The following is an 18,880-nucleotide window of genomic DNA, read 5'->3' as shown; positions in this document are numbered from 1 at the left end:
CCGACCACGTCCCCTCCTCTGACCGCCTGCCAAGGAGGGATAGCTAGCGAGAGACCGAGCGAAAGAGTGCGCGTGCGAAAGGGAGAGCGGCGATGGCAGCGGTTTCGGCATGGGGGAACCCCGGCACATGGGCCTTGGACGCCGAGGAGCACGAGGCCGCCATGGAGCCCCGGAAAGAAGACAAGGGCTACGACTCCTCCGACTCGACCTCCTCCCACCACCATCACCAGCCTTCCGCCGACTTCCCCTCCCTCGCCGCCGCCACCAAGATCTCCAAAAAGAAGAAGTCCCAGCGCCTTTCTCTCGCCGAGTTCACCACCGGCAGCGCCGTCACCCATGGCGCCGGCCGCCTCCAGTCCTCCTCCTCTTCCAAGGGTCGTACCACTGACGAGCTCCTCGTCCTCCCCACGGGGCCCCGCGAGCGCTCCACCGAGGAGATCGAGCGCTACTCCTCCCGCGGCTTCGGCTACTCGTCGTACGGCGGTGGCGCCGGCGGCCGCGGCCGGATCTCTGGCGACGACTCTAATTCCCGCTGGGGCTCCTCTAGGGCTTCGGACGAGCCGAGGGGGCCTAGCTACGGGGGACCCGGTTCTGGATCTAATAGGGATCTGGGCCCTTCTCGTGCGGACGAGATAGATGACTGGGGCGCGGCGAAGAAATCGGTGGTGTCGGAAAGGAGGGAGAGGGGAGGGGGGATTTTCGATTCCCATTCCCGGGCCGACGAATCGAATAACTGGATCTCCAACAAGAGTGCGGCACCGCCTTCCGACGGAAGGAGGACGAACGGCGGGAGTTTCGATGGTCCTAGAGAGAGGAGGGGTGGGTTTGATAAGTTCAAGAGGGAGGGATCGAACGGCGGGCCGGATTCGGATACGTGGGTGAAGAAGAGGGAGGAAGCGAGCAGCGGCGGGAGGCCGAGGCTCGCGTTGCAGCCCCGGCCGTTGCATTTGGCCAAGGCAGCAACGAGGAACTCAGTCGTGGAGAGCAGCCAAAGGGGCCTACTGAGAAGAGCAAGGGATCGAATCCCTTTGGAGGCGCCCGTCCACGGGAGGAGGTGCTGTCAGAGAAGGGGCAGGATTGGAAGAAGATTGATGAGAAGCTGGAGGCTATGAAAATCCGGGAGGCACCACCTGAAAGGCCATCCTTTGGGAAGATGGGGAGCGGACCTGGAAGCTTGCCTGAGAATCGCATGGAAAGGAGTTGGAGGAAGGCAGATACAATTGATGCTACTCCTCTGCCAAGGTATGGTCTTTAAATTAAGTATTCTCTTTTTCTCCATCAATTATTTCCAGCAATATGCATCATCCTTATCTAGTAGAACGTTCTGTGATTCTTGTATTTCCAAAGTTTTTGTTGAATTGACCTGCAATTGCTAATCCTTGAGCAAACTATTGAGAAGAAACTTTTTCCCCCCATTTTTATTTGATTTTTTGTCTAGTTATGGCATGGAACAAGTAGCTAGACTGAGCTTAATGTCATTTTTAAGTTTAGGTGCGATTGCTGTAACTCCGTTTCTCAAAGAACTTTTCTCCTTTCAAAAGTGCTTTTTCATGTTTTGTATTACATTCCCCCAGCTATATAGTTATCCATATCTCTGAACCTTCGTGCTATGAACTTATAATAAGTAATTCATACTGTTTAGAGTGAATTCACTTTATTATGCGAAATTATCGTTTGGAACAAATGGTCTTATAAATGATGCCAGTGTTCATTTTTGTTCCTTTTATTATCAACATCTTCACCTCCATCTCTATATATTTTGTACAAGGTGCAACGAAGAAAAATGGCTTCTGTGAACTTAGTGACCTACAACAAATCCACAACTTTTTGGTATCCATCTCTGATGTTAAGATCAAATGCCAGAGCATTACCATCATTTTTATCACCTTCAAAAACCGATATCATCATCCTGCCATTAAACTAGTGTAAACCAGTAGCTGGTTAGAATATGAGGGCTTTTCGACTTGAAATCTATTCTAGGTTGGGGTTCTATTTTAGCAGTGTGTTGTGTAATATGCTTGTATTTATGAATATTGTAGACACACTTGCAAAAACACGCACACTCACAAATATGCATATAGGCAGATGTATACATGCAAACTTGCATCCATATATAAGTAGGTTTTTATATGTCTCAGATCTATGTGGTATCTGTGTAAATCTATTTTTTGTGTATGTTATGCATGAGATATGTGTGTGTATGTATGTAGATATTTATGTATCTAGGCCCTCGTAGGAATTATGCATGGGCGTTCCATCAGGTTTAAGTTTTAGTGGGATTTCTTAGAAGGATAGATTTTATTTAGATTCGTTTTTGACTTGTCATTTGCTGAACAACAAATTGTCATGAGCAACAGAGCAAGTGAATAAGGAAAAAGTGTGGCATACTAGTTAGTGGGGTTATGGAGACAAGTTAATGCAATGTGTGAATGGTATCCTCATCCAGTTACAGTTTTTTTGGATTGGGGTACACGGGGGTTCATAAGGAGAGGGGAGGGTAAAGAATGAACTCCTATTTGATAAAATTTTTTAAGAGATAAAGGAGGGTAGAGAAGGATTCTCTCAATCCTTCTGTACCCCTCACTTACTCAATTTTCTGTACCTCCGATTTGGAGTGTAACGGAGGGGAAGATTCACGCTTAAGTTTCACTTTCTTAATTTATCCTTAATAAAACTTTAACCCCTCCATCCAAACAAGGGCATATTTGTCAAAATATACATAAAAGTTCTTCTATCCCTCCCTTAACCCCTCTATCCAAATAAGGATAAAGTATGTACTATTCTTTATCCTTCCCCTCTCTTTCCAAACAAGAGTTCATTAATTTCCCTCCCCTTCCTCCCCTCCCCTCCATTACCCTCTCCTCCCCTCTCTTTATGAACTCTTATGTATCTCCAAGCCAAACAGGTTGTTAGTGTTCAAAATTAAGTTCCAAGTGGTGTATAATGGGGTTAGATGATTCTTCAGATGTGGAATCTAATTTTGATTTTTCCTATAGCCAGAATTTGTGAGGATTGGAGCTTTGAAGGGTTGTAGGTTGTGATCTGAGTATCCTCTTGGCCATACTATGTATGATTCTGGGTGCCTTAGTGGGACAAATCTTTTCATCTATTATGTGTACCAAATGAGCTTTCTTAACCAGATTATCATGGTCTGGAAATACTCAAATAAGATCTGGACATATGGAGGGTAAGATTAGCTTTCATCAATGAAACTTATAGGAAATAATCTGGAAATGGTTGCAGTGATGCTGAGGTTAGAGATTGATAGGACTGATTGCAGAATGTGGAGTGACAAAGGTGATGCCAAATTATTAGGAAAAGGCTTGGTTGTCATAATTATGGTTATTTTGGTGAAGGATCATTTATGTTTATTGGTGCAGAATTCCGTCGAAGCCGGAGAAGCTGGAGTTGAGATGACCGCAGCCGCCGTCGGGACCTGCAGGAAAGTTTAAGCCGAAGTTGGGGGTGCTCCGGCAAGACCTCCGACGCTCAAGTCATATTCTGCTTCAACAGAAATGGAGTGCTCGAGGGAGAATTTTAGCAGAGTTTCGAGATAGAGTTTAGAGCTTAGAGAAGAACGTATCTGGGAATCCCTTTTTATAGACGGAAGGCGTAACTGATTGACAGCGACGTCTGTAATCGCCTGGTAGTGGGCCGTTCAGGGCCACGCAGAGTTTGTTACGGAAAATAATGGCGTTAGAGGGTCGTTCAGGGCCATGTGAAGTTTGTTACGGAGAGTGGAGTGGTGTCCGTTGTCGTGATTGCCAGAGAGTTCGGATCTGTCGGCTGGAGCTCGGCTGGGATGTCTGATGGAGCGGAATGGCTCTCTATCCCGTTGATCTAGGAGAAGCTCGGATGTTTTCGAGGTTGTTGACGAGTCTACTGTTGTCGGATGCCTCGGCGCTGATGTACAGGCGGGAGTCATCTGCTGTAGAAGCTCGGATGGAGACTTTCTGTTGGTGAAGTCCGGTAGGAGTTCGATTGCTAGAGAAGTCCGTCTGGGATTTGCCTGATGTGAAAGCTCGTCTGAAGATTATCTGTCGGAGAAGTCCGGTTTCATGAAGAATTTGGCTGAGGATCGGCCGGCGGTGGATTTCGGATGGTGTTGGGGAGGTTCGTCTGCTGGAGGAGTCTGGGGATCCTGTGGAAGTCTGGATGGTATTGTTGAAGTCCGGCTGACGCTATTGAAGGTTGATGGTTGGGAGGTTCGGCAGACACCGGAGGCGATCGACCGTTGTAGGAATCCAGCTGCTGGAGCCCGTCTGTTGTAGAAGCTCGTCCGGAATCCATTCGCTATGAAAATTCGGACGGAGTCCGGTTCTTGTAGAAGGCTGAAAGGAGGCCGCTTATTGTAGTGGCTCGGTCGAAGATCGATTGTCGTGGAACTCGGAGTGGTGACCTGGCCGGTGGAACCTGTCCATTGTAGAAGCTCGTCCGGGATCCGGAGTAGATATCCGAAGTAGACCGCCTGCAGTAGGAGTTCGGAGTAGACTGTTGCTGTAGAAGTTCGGCTCTCGCAGGAGCTCGGTGGAATCCGAAGGCGGTCGACCGTTGTAGAAACTTGGATGGAGTCTGGTTACTGTAGAAATCTCGTCGTCGGAGAAGCTCGAATATTGACGAAGTTCGGAGTAGGATCGTCCGCGGCCGGAAGAAGTCTGGAAGGGATTCGGAGAATAGTTGATCACTGTAGAAGGTCGACTGATAGTGAAGCCAGAGAGCCTTTGGAGCGGCCGGTAGATGAATGGAGAAGCTCATTGTGGAGAAGTCAGATGGTCGAGGGACTTCAGAAAGACGTCACACAAGGTCGGAAGCCGGTAAAGCCCTGGAAGGGTCGGTCTTTTGCAAACTTCGGCTGGGGGTATTTTATACCCAACACCAGTCTCCCTACTTTCGAGTTCGGATTCCGAACGAAGAAGTACAGAGAAATTCTTACATCGAAGTTGCCTCCCTTGATTTCCGCACTCGATAGTTTTCAGATATTTTGGCGTTTGGCGCGCTAGTGCTGGAGTCTTCAAATCAAGGCGATCCGAAAAGATTTTTCGAAATTTTCGCTGGAGCGTAGCTCTAGGTACGGCGCAATAATGATTTTGTCAGCTGTCAGCCATTTTCAACAGCCTGTCATGGTGAGTGGGATACGCGGCGAGCGTAGGTCGGCTAGAGAAGATCCGCAATCATTATTGCGCTGGATCTCGAAGTCTATTTAAACACGTCCTCCTCCTTCAGGGGTTTCATTTTGCCTGAGAGAATCCCTCGGTCCCCTCCTTCCCCAAGAGCTCCAGCTTCTTTAGCATCCTTTTCGACCTTAGGCATCCTCCGGGTCGACTTCCATCATCCTTGTCGTCTTCCTGCACTCCTCGGGCCAACCTAGGTTAGTTCTGGAATTTTTTATCGTTTTTCTGTTCTTTCTTCTTCGTATTCCGTTCGTTTAGCTTCCTCGAGAGCTTGTTTGCTATTTTTTTTGATTTTTTTCGGGATTTTTTGTGGCTTCCATTTGATCCAAAATGTCTTCCGATATCTCCTCTTTAGCGATTATAGGAGTTCGTCAGCCCCAGTTCCCCAAATCCTTGTACTGTAGACGAACCCGTAGTTAGGACCGAACTTCGTCTGGTCTTTACGCCGGACACCATCCCCAGCTCTTTGACTCCGGATGAACTCTCACTGATAAGGATTCAGTATGGAGTTCCTCCGGAGTACGAGCTGGAGCTTCCGGGCCAACTGATCAGGCTAGTGCCCCTTCTTCCGACCGCTTCTGTCTGTGTTAGGGCTGGTTCCTAAGCTTCCGAGCTTCTTTTGCATCAGGAGGAAGAACCCCGTCCTTGAGGTATGCAACCAGTGGGTCGATCCAGCTGGGTTCATGGCTGATCTCATCACAAGCTGTGATTCTCCCATATTGGGCACTTCAGAACTTCGAAGAAGACTTCTTGGGCAGTTCAGTCGGAGCCAGGGTAGCCAACTTGGAGAGAAGGTCGGTCCTGGTATTTTCTGCTCTTGGGATCTGTCTGATGTCAAAGCTGCTGAAGGTAGGGATGATCTCCTTTATCTTTTCTAGATACTTGGCCATACTGTCATCCTGAGCTTCATAATTTTCGCTGACCTGTCCCACTACTAATTGAGAGCCACTGTAGGCTTGAAGCCGATCTACTTCTAATTCTTTGGCGATCTTTAGCCCTGCAATCAGAGCTTCATATTCTGCTCCGTTATTTGTCGCAGGGAATTCGAAGTGCAGCGCATACTCCGCGATAATTTCATCTGGATTGACCAAGATCAGGTCCGCGCCTACGCCTGACATGTTGGAGGAACCGTCCACATAGAGAGCCCAAAAACCATCGGAGAGATCTGCTCTTTCTTCAGGGGAGTTCGGTTGGAGCCCTGGGTTGTCGGCTTCATCTCGTCCAAGTTCGGCCTCTTTTGGGATAGTGCATTCCACCACGAAGTCTGCTAATATCTGGGTTTTTATCGTCGGCCGAGGTCGATAGTCGATGTCGAACTCGTGAGCTCGACTGCCCATTTCGCTATCCTCCCAGAGGCATCCGCTCGATGCAGAACCACCTTGATCGACTGGTCGGTGAGCAGTGTTATGGTGTCCTTGAAAGTAAGGTCGGAGCCTTCGAGCTGCAATCAACAAGGCGTAAGTTAGTTTATCTAACTTAATATACTTGGTTTCGGCGTCTCTCAATACTCGACTTATGTAGTAGATCGATCGTTGAATTTTTGCTTCTTCTTAATCAGAACTGCTGCGAGAGCCACAGGGGAGACCGCCAGGTACAGGAACAACTCTTCTCCAGGTTCGGACTTTGCCAATAATGGAGATGAGTCGAGGTAGTTCTTCAGTTCTTCGAACGCTTGCTGGCATCCAGTGGTCCAACAGAAGTTCTTCGGCTGCTTGAGAGTCTGAAAGAAAGGTAGACACCGCTCGACCGATCTTGAGACGAAGCGATTTAGAGCCGCTGCTCTCCCAGTAAGGCGCTGAACTTCCTTTATTGACTTCGGGGCGGTCATCTCCTGGATGGCACGAATCTTTTTCGGATTTGCTTCGATCCCGCACCCCGATACCATGAAGTCCAAGAATTTTTCTGAGGTTACTCCAAAAGCGCACTTGGCTGGGTTCAGCTTCATCTTGTATTTTCGAAGGGCGCTGAAGGTCTCCTCAAGGTCGGCGATGTGGTTCATCGAGGATTTGCTTTTTACGAGCATATCGTCACGTAGACCTCCATGTTGCGGCCGATCTGCTCTTTGAAGATCTTGTTTACCAGCCGTTGATAGGTCGCCCCTGCATTTTTGAGGCCAAAAGGTATGACCCTGTAACAATAAAGGCCGCGGTTAGTAATAAAAGCAGTTTTTTCTTCGTCCTCCGGCGCCATCCTGATTTGATTGTAGCCGAAGAACGCATCCATGAAAGTGAGAAGCTCGTGGCCCGAGGTTGCATCCACTAATTGGTCGATTCTGGGCAGAGGGTAACTGTCCTTCGGACAGGCTTTATTCAGCTTTTTGAAGTCTATACACATCCTCTATTTACCGTTCGCCTTCTTAATCAGGACCATATTGGAAACCCAGCTCGGATAGTTGACCTCTCTGATGAATCCGGCTTTCAGGAGTTTATCAACTTCCTCAGCTATTGCCATTTGTCTTTCCGGCGCATGACTTCGAACATTTTCCTTCGTCGGTCGATGTTTGGGATCAACAGCCAGACGGTGTTCCATAACTTCAGCATCGATCCCCGGCATGTCCGCGGAGCCCAAGCGAAAATATCCGCATTCTTTTGTAGAAAATTGATAAGCTGTGTCCGCACCTCTTTCCCCAAGTTGGAGCCGATCTTCACCATGTGCTCTTGATTCCCATCATTCAAAGGAATTGAGACAAGATCTTTTGTTGGCTCACCCCGTTCTTCAGTCAGGTCGTCGCGGGTGTCCAATCCATCAACCGGACAGGGGTCAGGCTGACATTTCTTTGTAAGGCTATGTTATAGCAATGTCTTGCCAGGGCTTGATCTCCTCTGACTTCTCCGACCCCCTGGCTAGTAGAAAATTTCAATTTCAAATGGTAGGTCGATACTACAGCTCGGAGGACGTTGAGGCCAGGTCGGTCGAGTATCGCGTTGTAGGCAGATAGCGCCCTCACTACTAGGAAATCCACTAGCGCTCTAGATTGTTTCGGATACCGACCTGCAACTACAGTCAAAGTTATTATTCCCTCCACCGGCACAGCATCGCCAGTAAATTCTACCAACGGGGAGCTAATCGGCCCCAACCGACCATCAGGGATGGATATTTTTGAGAATGCATCGTAAAATAAAATATCGGCCGAGCTTCCACTATCAACAAGAATGCGGCGTACATCATAATAGCAATATTTAAAGAAACTACAACCGCATCATTATGGGAGAATTGGATCTCCCGGCGTCTTCTTCAGTAAAGGTTATAGATCCTTCAGTTTTCTGCCGCTTGAGCGGTCCGGCCGATCCACTGGCCGCTCCCTTCCAGGGCCCTTCAGAGAAGGTGTTGATGATCCCGATCGGAGGCCGATCTCCAGGCTGTTCTTCTCTCTTGGCGGCTCCGGTTGTGGCAGGGCCCTTGGTCGATCCTCCCTACCTTCAGGCCGGCTCGGATGAATTGTCGAGCCGACCCCGCCTGATGAGCTCTTCGATTTCGTCTTGGAGCTGAATATACTCCTCCGTGTCGTGGTCGTGGTCATCACGATGATAGAGGCAGAATTTGTTTGGGTTGCGCTTTCGGGGTGCGAGCGCATCCTTTTCGGCCTCGGCAGTTGCTCCCTGACCTCCATTAGCACTTGGGCTTTTGGAGCATTGAGAGGGGCGTAGCTGTGGAACCTTCCTGGGAGAGAGCCCCGTCGAACCCTGCGGTCCGGGCTCCTCTGCTTACGAGCTCGGGGAGGAGTCCGGACACGCCTGTGTCCGGGAGGAGTTTGAGAACGTGGCTGAGCTTCACTTGGCCCTTTTTCAGCTGCGGGCGTGCTGGAGCCACCCGCCTGCCGCTCCTTCGCGGCCTCCTCGTCCTTCAACTTGAAGGCTTCCTCTGCTCGGGCATATCCTTCGGCCCGAGCCAGTAAATCAGCGAAGTCGCTGGGATACTTCTTTTCCAGGAGAACAAAGATCATTCTTTTGAAGACCGCTCTTTAGGGCGGCCATTGCAACCGATTGGTCCAAGTTCCGGACGTCCAATGCGGTGGCGTTAAATCGGTTGACATAAGTTCGGATGGATTCTCCTTCTTCTGCTTGATGTTGATAAGAGACTCGAACCTCTCCGGGGACGTCGGCTGCTAACAAAATGAGCCACAAACTGGTGGCTCATCTGATCAAAGGAGAAGATAGTACCTGACTTCAGCGCCGAGTATCAGTTCCTTGCTGCTCCCTTCAAGGTAGATGGGAAAGCCCGGCACAGGATGGCGTCTGGCGCGCCATGGAGCAGCATCATTGTCCGGAAGGCCTCCAGGTGGTCGACTGGATCCGAGGTCTCGTCGTAGCTTTCGAATTGGGGGAGCTTGAAGTTTGACGGGATCGGTTCCTGCATGATCATTTGAGAGAAAGGAGGGTCAGTACAGATGTCCTCACATAAACAAGGGGAGCGTGGCGGAGCTCTTCGATTCGTCGGTTCATCTCCTGGAGCCTTTGATCCAGGAGGTTCTCTCGACTGCGAGTATTGAGGGTCTTCTGGCAGAATGGAGGTAGGGACCCTCCGGGGGTGGAATCGTGATCAGACTGAGGGTTCTCCCCCTCAGCTTCCCCTTTCCGGGGAAGACAGGGCGACTGACCCAAGTGGCCCGCCCTACTGCTGGATTTTGGAACTCTGGCGACGCTCTTTCCAGCTGCGCTGACGCCTACGGCTGTTGCTGCTGCTGCATGGCTTGCACTGCTTCGGTGAGGCCTCTGATCTGCTGAACCAGCAGGTCGAACTGCTCCATGTCGACTGCCATTGCCGGGGAGGAGGGGGAGCCTGGGAAACTGGAGACGAGGTCGGAGCTTGCGGAGCTCGTGAGATCTGGCCGTGGAGGCCGTGGATCGCCTGGTGGATGCTTTCGGGGAGGCATCAGGTGGAGATCTAGAGGGAGAAGGAGAAGAGGATGTCGGAGAAGATGACCGGAGTCAGTCCTGTTGAGCACTCCTTTAGAACAATGGTACTTCGAAGACACACGCCTTCCTCTAGCGCTAATTCTGTTGGTGCAAAATTCTTCCTCGAGCACTCCATTTTTGTTGAAGCAGAGTACTGACTTGAGCATCGGAGGGTCTTATCGGAGCACCCCCAACTTCGGCTTAGACTTCCCTTGTAGGTCCCGGCGGCGGCCGCGGTCATCTCAACTCCAGCTTCTCCGGTTTCGGCGAAATTCTGTACCAACAGAATTGGCGCTAGAGGTCGGGCATCGGACATAGAATTGATGGTTTCAACAGAAATTTTTGAAACCATCAATGAGAGGATGTCCCTCAGTCTGATCACGATTCCATCCCGGAGAGTCCCTACCTCCATTCTGCAGAAGACCCTCGATACTCGCAGTCGAGAGAATCTCCTGGATCAAAGGCTCCAGGAGATGAACCGACGGATCGAAGAGCTCCGCCACGCTCCCCTGTTTATGGTGAGGACATCTGTACTGATCCTCCTTTCTCTCAAATGATCATGCAGGAACCGATCCGTCAAACTTTAAGCTCCCCCAATTCGAAAGCTACGAGGGACCTCGGATCCAGTCGACCACCTGGAGGCCTTCCGGACAATGATGCTGCTCCATGGGCGCCAGACGCCATCCTGTGCCGGGCTTTCCCATCTACCTTGAAGGGAGTAGTAAGGAACTAGTACTCGGTGCTGAAGTCGGGTACTATCTTCTCCTTTGATCAGATGAGCCATCAGTTTACGGCTCATTTTGTTAGCAGCCGGCGTCCCCGGAGAGGTTCGGAGTCCCTTATCAACATCAAGCAGAAGGAGGAGAATCCATCCGAACCTATGTCAATCGATTTAACGCCGCCGCATTGGAGGTCCGGAACTTGGACCAATCGGTTGCAATGGCCGCCCTAAAGAGCGGTCTTCAAAAGAATGATCTTCTGTTCTTCCTGGAAAAGAAGTATCCCAGGAACTTCGCTGATTTGCTGGCTCGGGCCGAAGGATATGTCCGAGCAGAGGAAGCCTTCAAGTTGAAGGACGAGGAGGCCGCGAAGGAGCGGCAGACGGGTGGCTCCAGCACGCCCGCAGCTGAAAAAGGGCCAAGTGAAGCTCGGCCACGTTCTCGAACTCCTCCCGGACACGCCGTGTCCGGACTCCTCCCCGAGCTCGTAAGCAAAGGAGCTCGGACCACAGGGTTCGACGGGACTCTCCCCAGGAAGGTTCTACAGCCACGCCCCTCTCAATGCTCCAAAAGTCCAGGTGCTGATGGAGGTCAGGGAGCAGCTGCCGAGGTCAAAAGGATGCGCTCGCACCCCGAGAAGCGCAATCCAAACAAATTCTGCCTCTATCATCGTGACCACGGCCACGACACGGAGGAGTGTATTCAGCTCCGAGACAAAATCGAGGAGCTCATCAGGCGGGGTCGGCTCGACAGATTCATCCGACACCGGCCTGAAGGTAGGGAGGATCGGTCGAGGGCCCTGTCACAACCGGAGCCGCCAAGAAGGGAAGAACAGTCTGGAGATCGACCTCCGATCGGGATCAACACCATCTCTGGAGGGCCCCGGAAGGGAGCAGCCAGTGGATCAGCCGGACTGCTCAAGCGGCAGAAAACTGAAGGATCTATAACCTTTACTGAAGAAGACGCCCGGGAGATCCAATTTTCCCATAATGATGCGGTTGTAGTTTTTTAAATATTGCTGATTATGATGTATGCCGCATTCTTGTTGATAGTGGAAGCTCGGTGATATTTTGTTTTACGATATTCTAAAAATGTCCATCTCTGATGGTCGGTTGGGGCTGATTAGCTCCCCGTTGGTAGGGTTTATTGGCGATGCTGTGCGGTGGAGGGAGTAATAACTTTGACTGTAGTTGCAGGTCGGTATCCGAAACAATCTAGAGCGCTAGTGGATTTTCTGGTAGTGAGGGCGCCGTTTGCCTACAACGTGATACTCGGCCGACCTGGCCTCAACGCTCTCCGAGCTGTAGTATCGATCTACCATTTGAAATTGAAATTTCCTACTAGCCAGGGGGTCGGAGAAGTCAGAGGAGATCAAGCCCTGGCAAGACATTGCTATAACATAGCCTACAAAGAAATGGTCAGCCTGACCCCTGTCCGGTTGATGGATTGGACACCCGCGATGACCTGATTGAAGAACGGAGTGAGCCAACAGAAGATCTTGTCTCAATTCCTTTGAATGATGGGGAATGAAGAGCACGTGGTGAAGATCGGCTCCAACTTGAGGAAAGAGGTGCGGACACAGCTTATCAATTTTCTACAAAAGAATGCGGATGTTTTCGCTTGGGCTCTGACGGACATGCGGGGATTGATGCTGAAGTTATGGAACACCGTCTGGCTGTTGATCCCAAACACCGGCCGACGAAGGAAAAGGTTCGAAGTCATGCACCGAAAAGACAAATGGCAAAGCTGAGGAAGTTGATAAACTCCTGAAAGCCGATTCATCAGAGAGGTCAACTATCCGAGCTGGGTTTCTAATGTGGTCTTGGTTAAGAAGGCGAATGGTAAATAGAGGATGTGTATAGACTTCAAAAAGCTGAATAAAGCCTGTCCGAAGGACAGTTACCCTCTGTCCAGAATCGACAAATTAGTGGATGCAACCTCGGGCCACGAGCTTCTCACTTTCATGGATGCGTTCTCCAGCTACAATCAAATCAGGATGGCACCGGAGGACGAAGAAAAAACTGCTTTTATTACTAATCGCGGCCTTTATTGTTACAGGGTCATGCCTTTTGGCCTCAAAAATGCAGGGACGATCTGTCAACGGCTGGTAAACAAGATCTTCAAAGAGCAGATCGATCGCAACATGGAGGTCTACGTGGACGATATACTCGTAAAAAGCAAATCCTTGATGAACCACGTCGCCGACCTTGAGGAGATCTTCAGCGCCTCCGAAAATACAAGATGAAGCTGAACCCAGCAAGTGCGCTTTTGGAGTAACCTCAGGAAAATTCCTGGGCTTCATGGTATCGGGGCGGGGATCGAAGTAAATCCGGAAAAAATTCGCGCCATCCAGGAGATGACTGCTCCGAAGTCAATAAAGGAAGTTCAGCGCCTTACTGGGAGAGTAGCGGCTCTAAATCGCTTCGTCTCAAGATCGACCGAGCGGTGCCTACCTTTCTTTCAGACTCTCAAGCAGCCGAAGAACTTCTGTTGGACCACTGGATGTCAGCAAGCGTTGAAGAACTAAAGAACTACCTCGGCTCATCTCCATTATTGGCAAAGCTCGAACCTGGAGAAGAGTGTTCTTGTACCTGGCGGTCTCCCCTGTGGCTCTCGCAGCAGTTCTGATTAAGGAAGAAGCAAAAATTCAACGGCCGATCTACTACATAAACCGAGTATTGAGAGACGCCGAAACTAGGTATACTAAGTTAGAGAAACTAACTTTCGCCTTGTTGATTGCAGCTCGAAGTTTCCGACCTTACTTTCAAGGACACACCATAACACTGCTCACTGACCAGCCGATCAAGGCGGTTCTGCATCGAGCGGATGCCTCTGGGAGGATAGCGAAATGGGCAGTCGAGCTCACGGAGTTCGACATCGACTATCGACCTCGACCGACGATAAAAACTCAGATATTAGCAGACTTCGTGGTGGAATGCAATATCCCGGAAAAGGCCGAACTTGGACGAGATGAAGCCGATAAACCAGGGCTCCAGCCGAACTCCCCTGAAGAAAGAGCAGATCTTCCCGATGGTTTTTGGGCCCTCTACGTGGACGGTTCCTCCAACATGTCAGGCGCAGGCGCGGGCCTGATCTTGGTCAATCCAGATGAAATTATCGCGGAGTATGCACTGCGCTTCGAATTCCCTGTGACAAATAACGGAGCAGAATATGAAGCTCTGATTGTAGGGCTAAAGATCGCAAAGAATTAGAAGTAGATCGGCTTCAAGCCTACAATGACTCTCAATTAGTAGTGGGACAGGTCAGCGAAAATTATGAAGCTCAGGGTGACAGTATGACCAAGTATCTAGAAAAGGTAAAGGAGATCATCCTACCTTCGGCAGCTTTGACATCAGGCAAATCTCAAGAGCAGAAAATACCAGGACCGACCTTCTCTTCAAGTTGGCTATCTGGCTTCGGCTGAACTGCCTAAGAAAGTCTTCTTCGAAGTTCTGAAGTGCCCAAGTACGGGAGAATCACAGCTTGTGATGGAGATCAGCCATGAACCCAGCTGGATCGACCCACTGGTTGCATACCTCAAGGACGAGGTTTTTCCTCCTGATGCAAAAGAAGCTCGGAAGCTTAGGAACCAGCCCTGGTACAGACAGAAGCGGCTGGAAGGAGGGGCGCTAGCCCGGTCAGTTGGTCCGAAAAGCTCCAGCTCGTACTCCGGAGGAACTCTATACTGAATCCTTATCAGTGAGAGTTCATCCGGAGTCAAAGAGCTGGGGATGGTGTCCGGCGCAAAGACTAGATGAGGTTCGGTCCTAACTACGGATTCGTCTACGGTACAAGGACTTTGGGGAACTGGGACTGACGTACTCTAGAACCGCTAGAAGAGATATCGGAAGACATTTTGGATCAAATGGAAGCCAAAAAAATTTGAAAAAAATCGAAAAAAATAGCAAACAAGCTCTCAAGAAGCTAAACGAACGGAATACGAAGAAGAAAGAACAGAAAAATGATAAGAAGTTCGGAACTAACCTAGGTTGGCCCGAGGAGTGCAGGAAGACGGCAAGGACGATGGAAGTCGACCCAGAGGACGCCTAAGGCCGAGAAGGATGCTAAAGGAAGCTGGAGCTCTTGGGAAGGATGAGGGGATCGAGGGATTCTCTCAGGCAAAGTGAAACCCCTGAAGGAGGAGGACGTGTTTAAATAGACCCCGGAGTCTGATGCAATAATGATTGCGGATTTCTCTGGCCGACCTACGCTCGCCGCATGTCCCACTCACCATGACAGGCTGTTGAAAATGACTGACAGCTGACAAAATCATTATTGCACCGTACCTAGAGCATGTTTCAACGAAAATTTCGAAAAATCTTTTCGGATTGCCTTGATTTGAAAAGACTCCAGCACCAGCGCGCCAAACGTCAAAATATCTGGAAACCACCGAGTGCGAAAATCAAGGGAGGCAACTTCGGCTGTAAGAATTTCTCTGTACTTCTTTCGTTCGGAACCCGAACTCGGAAGTAGGGGGACTGGTGTTGGGTATAAAATACCCCCAGTCGAAGTTTGCAAAAGGCCGACCCTTCCAGGGCTTTACCGGCTTCCGACCTTGTGTGACGTCTTTCTGAACTCCTGACCATCCGGACTTCTCCGACAATGAGCTTCTCTATTCATCACCGGGCCGCTTCAAAGGCTCTTTGGGCTTCACTATCAGCCGACCTTCTACAGTGATCAACTATTCTCCGAATCCCTTCCAGACTTCTTCCGGCCGCGGACGACTCTACTCTGAACTTCTTCCAGACTTCGTCAATATCCGAGTTTCTCCGACGACGAGATTTCTACAGTAATCAGACTCCATCCAAGTTTCTACGACGGTCGACCGCCTTCCGGATTCCATCCGAGTCCTGTGAGAGCCGAATTTCTACAGCAAGCAATCTACTCGAACTCCTACTGCAGGCGGTCTACTTCGGATATCTACTCCGGATCTCAGACGAGCTTCTACAACGGGACAGGTTCCACCGGTCAGGTCACCACTCCGAGCTTCCACGACAACCGATCTTCGACCGAGCCTCTACAATAAGTGGCCTCCTTTCAGCCTTCTGCAAGAACCGGATTCCGTCCGAACTTCCATAGCGGATGGATTCCGGATGAGCTTCTACAACAGACGGACTCCAGCAGCTGGATTCCTACAATGGTCAATCGCCTCCGGTGTCTGCCGAACCTCCCCAGCCATCAACCTTCAATAGCGTCAGCCGGATTTCAACAATGCCATCCAGACTTCCACAGGATTCCCAGACTCCTCCAGCGGACGAACCTCCCCAACGCCATCCGAAGTCCACCGCCGGCCGACCCTCAGCCAGATTCTTCATGAAATCGGACTTTTCCGGTGGATAATCTTCAGACGAGCTTCCACATCAGGCAAATCCCAAACGGATTTCTCTAGCAATCGGACTCCTATCGGACTTCACCAACAGAAAGTCTCTATCCGAGCTTCTACAGCAGATGACTCCCCCTTAGCATCAGCGCCCGAGGCATCCGACAACAGTAGACTCGTCAGCAACTTCGGAAACATCCGAGCTTCTCCTAGATCGACGGGATAGAGAGCCATTCCGCTCCATCAAATATCCCAGCCGAGCTCCAGCCGACAGATCCGAACTCTCTGGCAAGTCACGACAACGGACACCACTCCACTCTCCGTAACAAACTCTACGGGCCCTGAACGGTCCTCTGACGCCACTACTCTCCGTAACAAACTCCGCGTGGTCCTGAACGGTCCACTACCAGGCGGGTACAGATGTCGCTGTCAATCAGTTACACCTTCCGTCTATAAAAAGGGACTCCCAGATACGTTTTTTCTAAGCTTTAAATCTATCTCGAAACTCTGCTAAAATTCTTCCTCGAGCACTCCATTTCTGTTGAAGCAGAGTACTGACTTGAGCGACGGAGGGTCTTGCCGGAGCACCCTCAACTTCGGCTTAGACTTCCTTGCAGGTCCCGGCGGCGGCCGCGGTCATCTCAACTCCAGCTTCTCCGACTTGGCGGAATTCTGCACCAACAATGTTCATATCCAAGGCCCAAGTGATTGGCTTTTGACCCGCAGCTTAATCGTCTCCCTGGCTCCACAACAGTTTTTTATAATCATTTAAGTTTTATTTCAGTTCTGCTTCTGGATCACTCTTCTTCAAGAACAGTGTTATATCAACTCTAATTGTATGGGCTGCATTGCCATTTGTTCTCACCCTCTTTCAAACAACATTGCAAAGCATAATTTTGAAGAAGTCATTTAATAAGAAGCATGCTCGTGAATAGCCCTTAACCATAGTGAATCATATCCAAACCATTCAAATATGAAATTAGAGAATCATGCTTTGCCTATGCGCAATGCTAGTAGCATTTCTGTTTGTAGGCTCACTTTTTTGTTTCTTTAATTTATTTCCTATTTATTTTGCTTCTCTTTTGTGACTCCAATCATTTGGCCCTGTTATATCGCAATTTTCATGTGGATCATTGTTTGGTTGCTGAATATATCTGCAATTGTCAATTGCAGGACAGAGAAAGATGAAGAGGGATTATCTGAAAACTAAGTAATTGCCAGAACTTTGGCAGAGGTGAGCTCATAACCATCAATCAATCTTAAGATGATGGGGCGTTCTACTGTTGTAGTTTCTATTATTTGTCACTTTGGACTTTGTATTGTGGTAACCCTCTGTAGGCTGAGGCTGTTTTGGCAGGTATTTTGATAAGTATCTTGGTAGGGTGGCATGTAATGGAGAGTAAGAACATAGCATTTGGTTTCCTTCCTCCGCCTTTTCTCCTCTATACCTTAGATTATTTGAGATTCTTTTTTTGGTTGGGGGAGGGGGGATTGGTTTTAAAATTGTTTGAAATAAGTCATGCTGACAATATCATTTCTTTTTTCTTTTTTAAATAGATCATTGTACTGCTATTACTCGTTGAAAAAATTTTCTGCTCCTAAAGTCTGTTCTTGCCGGTTTTCCCGTTTTTAATAGGCTTTGTTTTCAAGCATCGTTTGTGCTAAACTAGTTTTATTAGCCTAAAATTTGTTGTGCTACTTATATAATTGAAGGAACATCGTTGGGTTTTTATAGATGCGAGGGCTGAAAGCACGCTCAGATGTAACAAATATAGCTCTTGTAAGTTGAGGAAATCTGCCTGTGGTCCATTTGTCTTATATGCTGCAGTTCATAATACTTTCCTGAATTCTGGCGAGTTTGAACTGGAATAAAAGCCTAATGAAACTTATTAGTGATTGTGCTGGTGTGGCTGATACATCTTTAAAATATCCCTTCTTGCATCACAGGATCGCAACGGTTGCATGTATTTAATTTTCTATTTTAAACCCGACATTTTTTGGCCCCCTATGTAATGTTTTAAAATCTTGGGATATTTTGAAGTGTTGCTTGGTTTCGTGGGCTTAAATGTTTCAAAATTTGAGAAGGTCTCCTTGCATGCTTACCGGCCATTTAGGTTTTTTGGTAGAATACTTTTCAGCCCATAGCTACCTTTGTTAGAAATCTGTCATGAACTCTTATAGGATCTAGCTAGGTTAATTGTTTCTAGAGGTTTCTAGGTTTTTGTAGCAGTGCCCCACAGTTGACGCTATCGGAGGGAAAAGCTTGTTTAGGTGAGTAATTAGTTGATGTTCCTACTGCTAGTGATCCGTTGCCAAGAAAGTAGAGGAGCCTGACAGCTGTGGACCGTGAAGCTGTTGTAGATGATCAGGTGTTTTAATCAGTTATGTGAGCCTATTGCCAACGGCCTGAAATTGTTTGATTCCACTTGGGATAAATGGGCGCCTATGTTATGCTGTGTGACCAAACCTACACATAATCATGTAAATATCTGTAAACTGTTCACGAACTAGATGGCCGTCCGACTTGCTCAAGCCGAAGGCAGGGATGTTAAATGTGGCAGGCCGGCTGGCCCTGATAGGAGTCTGTCTAGTGATCGGGCGCCGCTCTGGTTTAGATCACCCCCGCCTTAGCCTGGCCTAGCCCAGATCTTGTGCTAGTTTGAACGATTTGAAGAACCGTTCACTTGACTAATTGAAGAGAGGTGGCTAAGGATCCTTGGTCGCGGCGTTCGTCTACTTCTCTCCCTCCCTCCACACCCCCCCCCCCCTCTCTCT

At 49.2% G+C, this 18,880-nt stretch overlaps 1 protein-coding gene across 1 annotated transcript; it reads left to right on the top strand.

Moving 5' to 3' along the window:
* Positions 1 to 17,527, top strand: LOC105054397 (eukaryotic translation initiation factor 4B3). The gene is given in 3 exon segments (XM_010935878.4): positions 1 to 951; positions 954 to 1,242; positions 17,279 to 17,527. Coding segments are annotated over 3 exon segments (1,185 nt in total). The 5' UTR covers positions 1 to 92; the 3' UTR covers positions 17,316 to 17,527.
* Positions 17,528 to 18,880: the final 1,353 nt, after the last annotated feature.

This window comes from Elaeis guineensis, chromosome 11 (genome assembly GCF_000442705.2).
Source record: "Elaeis guineensis isolate ETL-2024a chromosome 11, EG11, whole genome shotgun sequence".
In the NCBI taxonomy this organism is placed as follows: domain Eukaryota; kingdom Viridiplantae; phylum Streptophyta; class Magnoliopsida; order Arecales; family Arecaceae; genus Elaeis; species Elaeis guineensis.
Note: the sequence above shows the minus strand (reverse complement) of the source record. Positions and strands in the feature narration are given on the sequence as shown.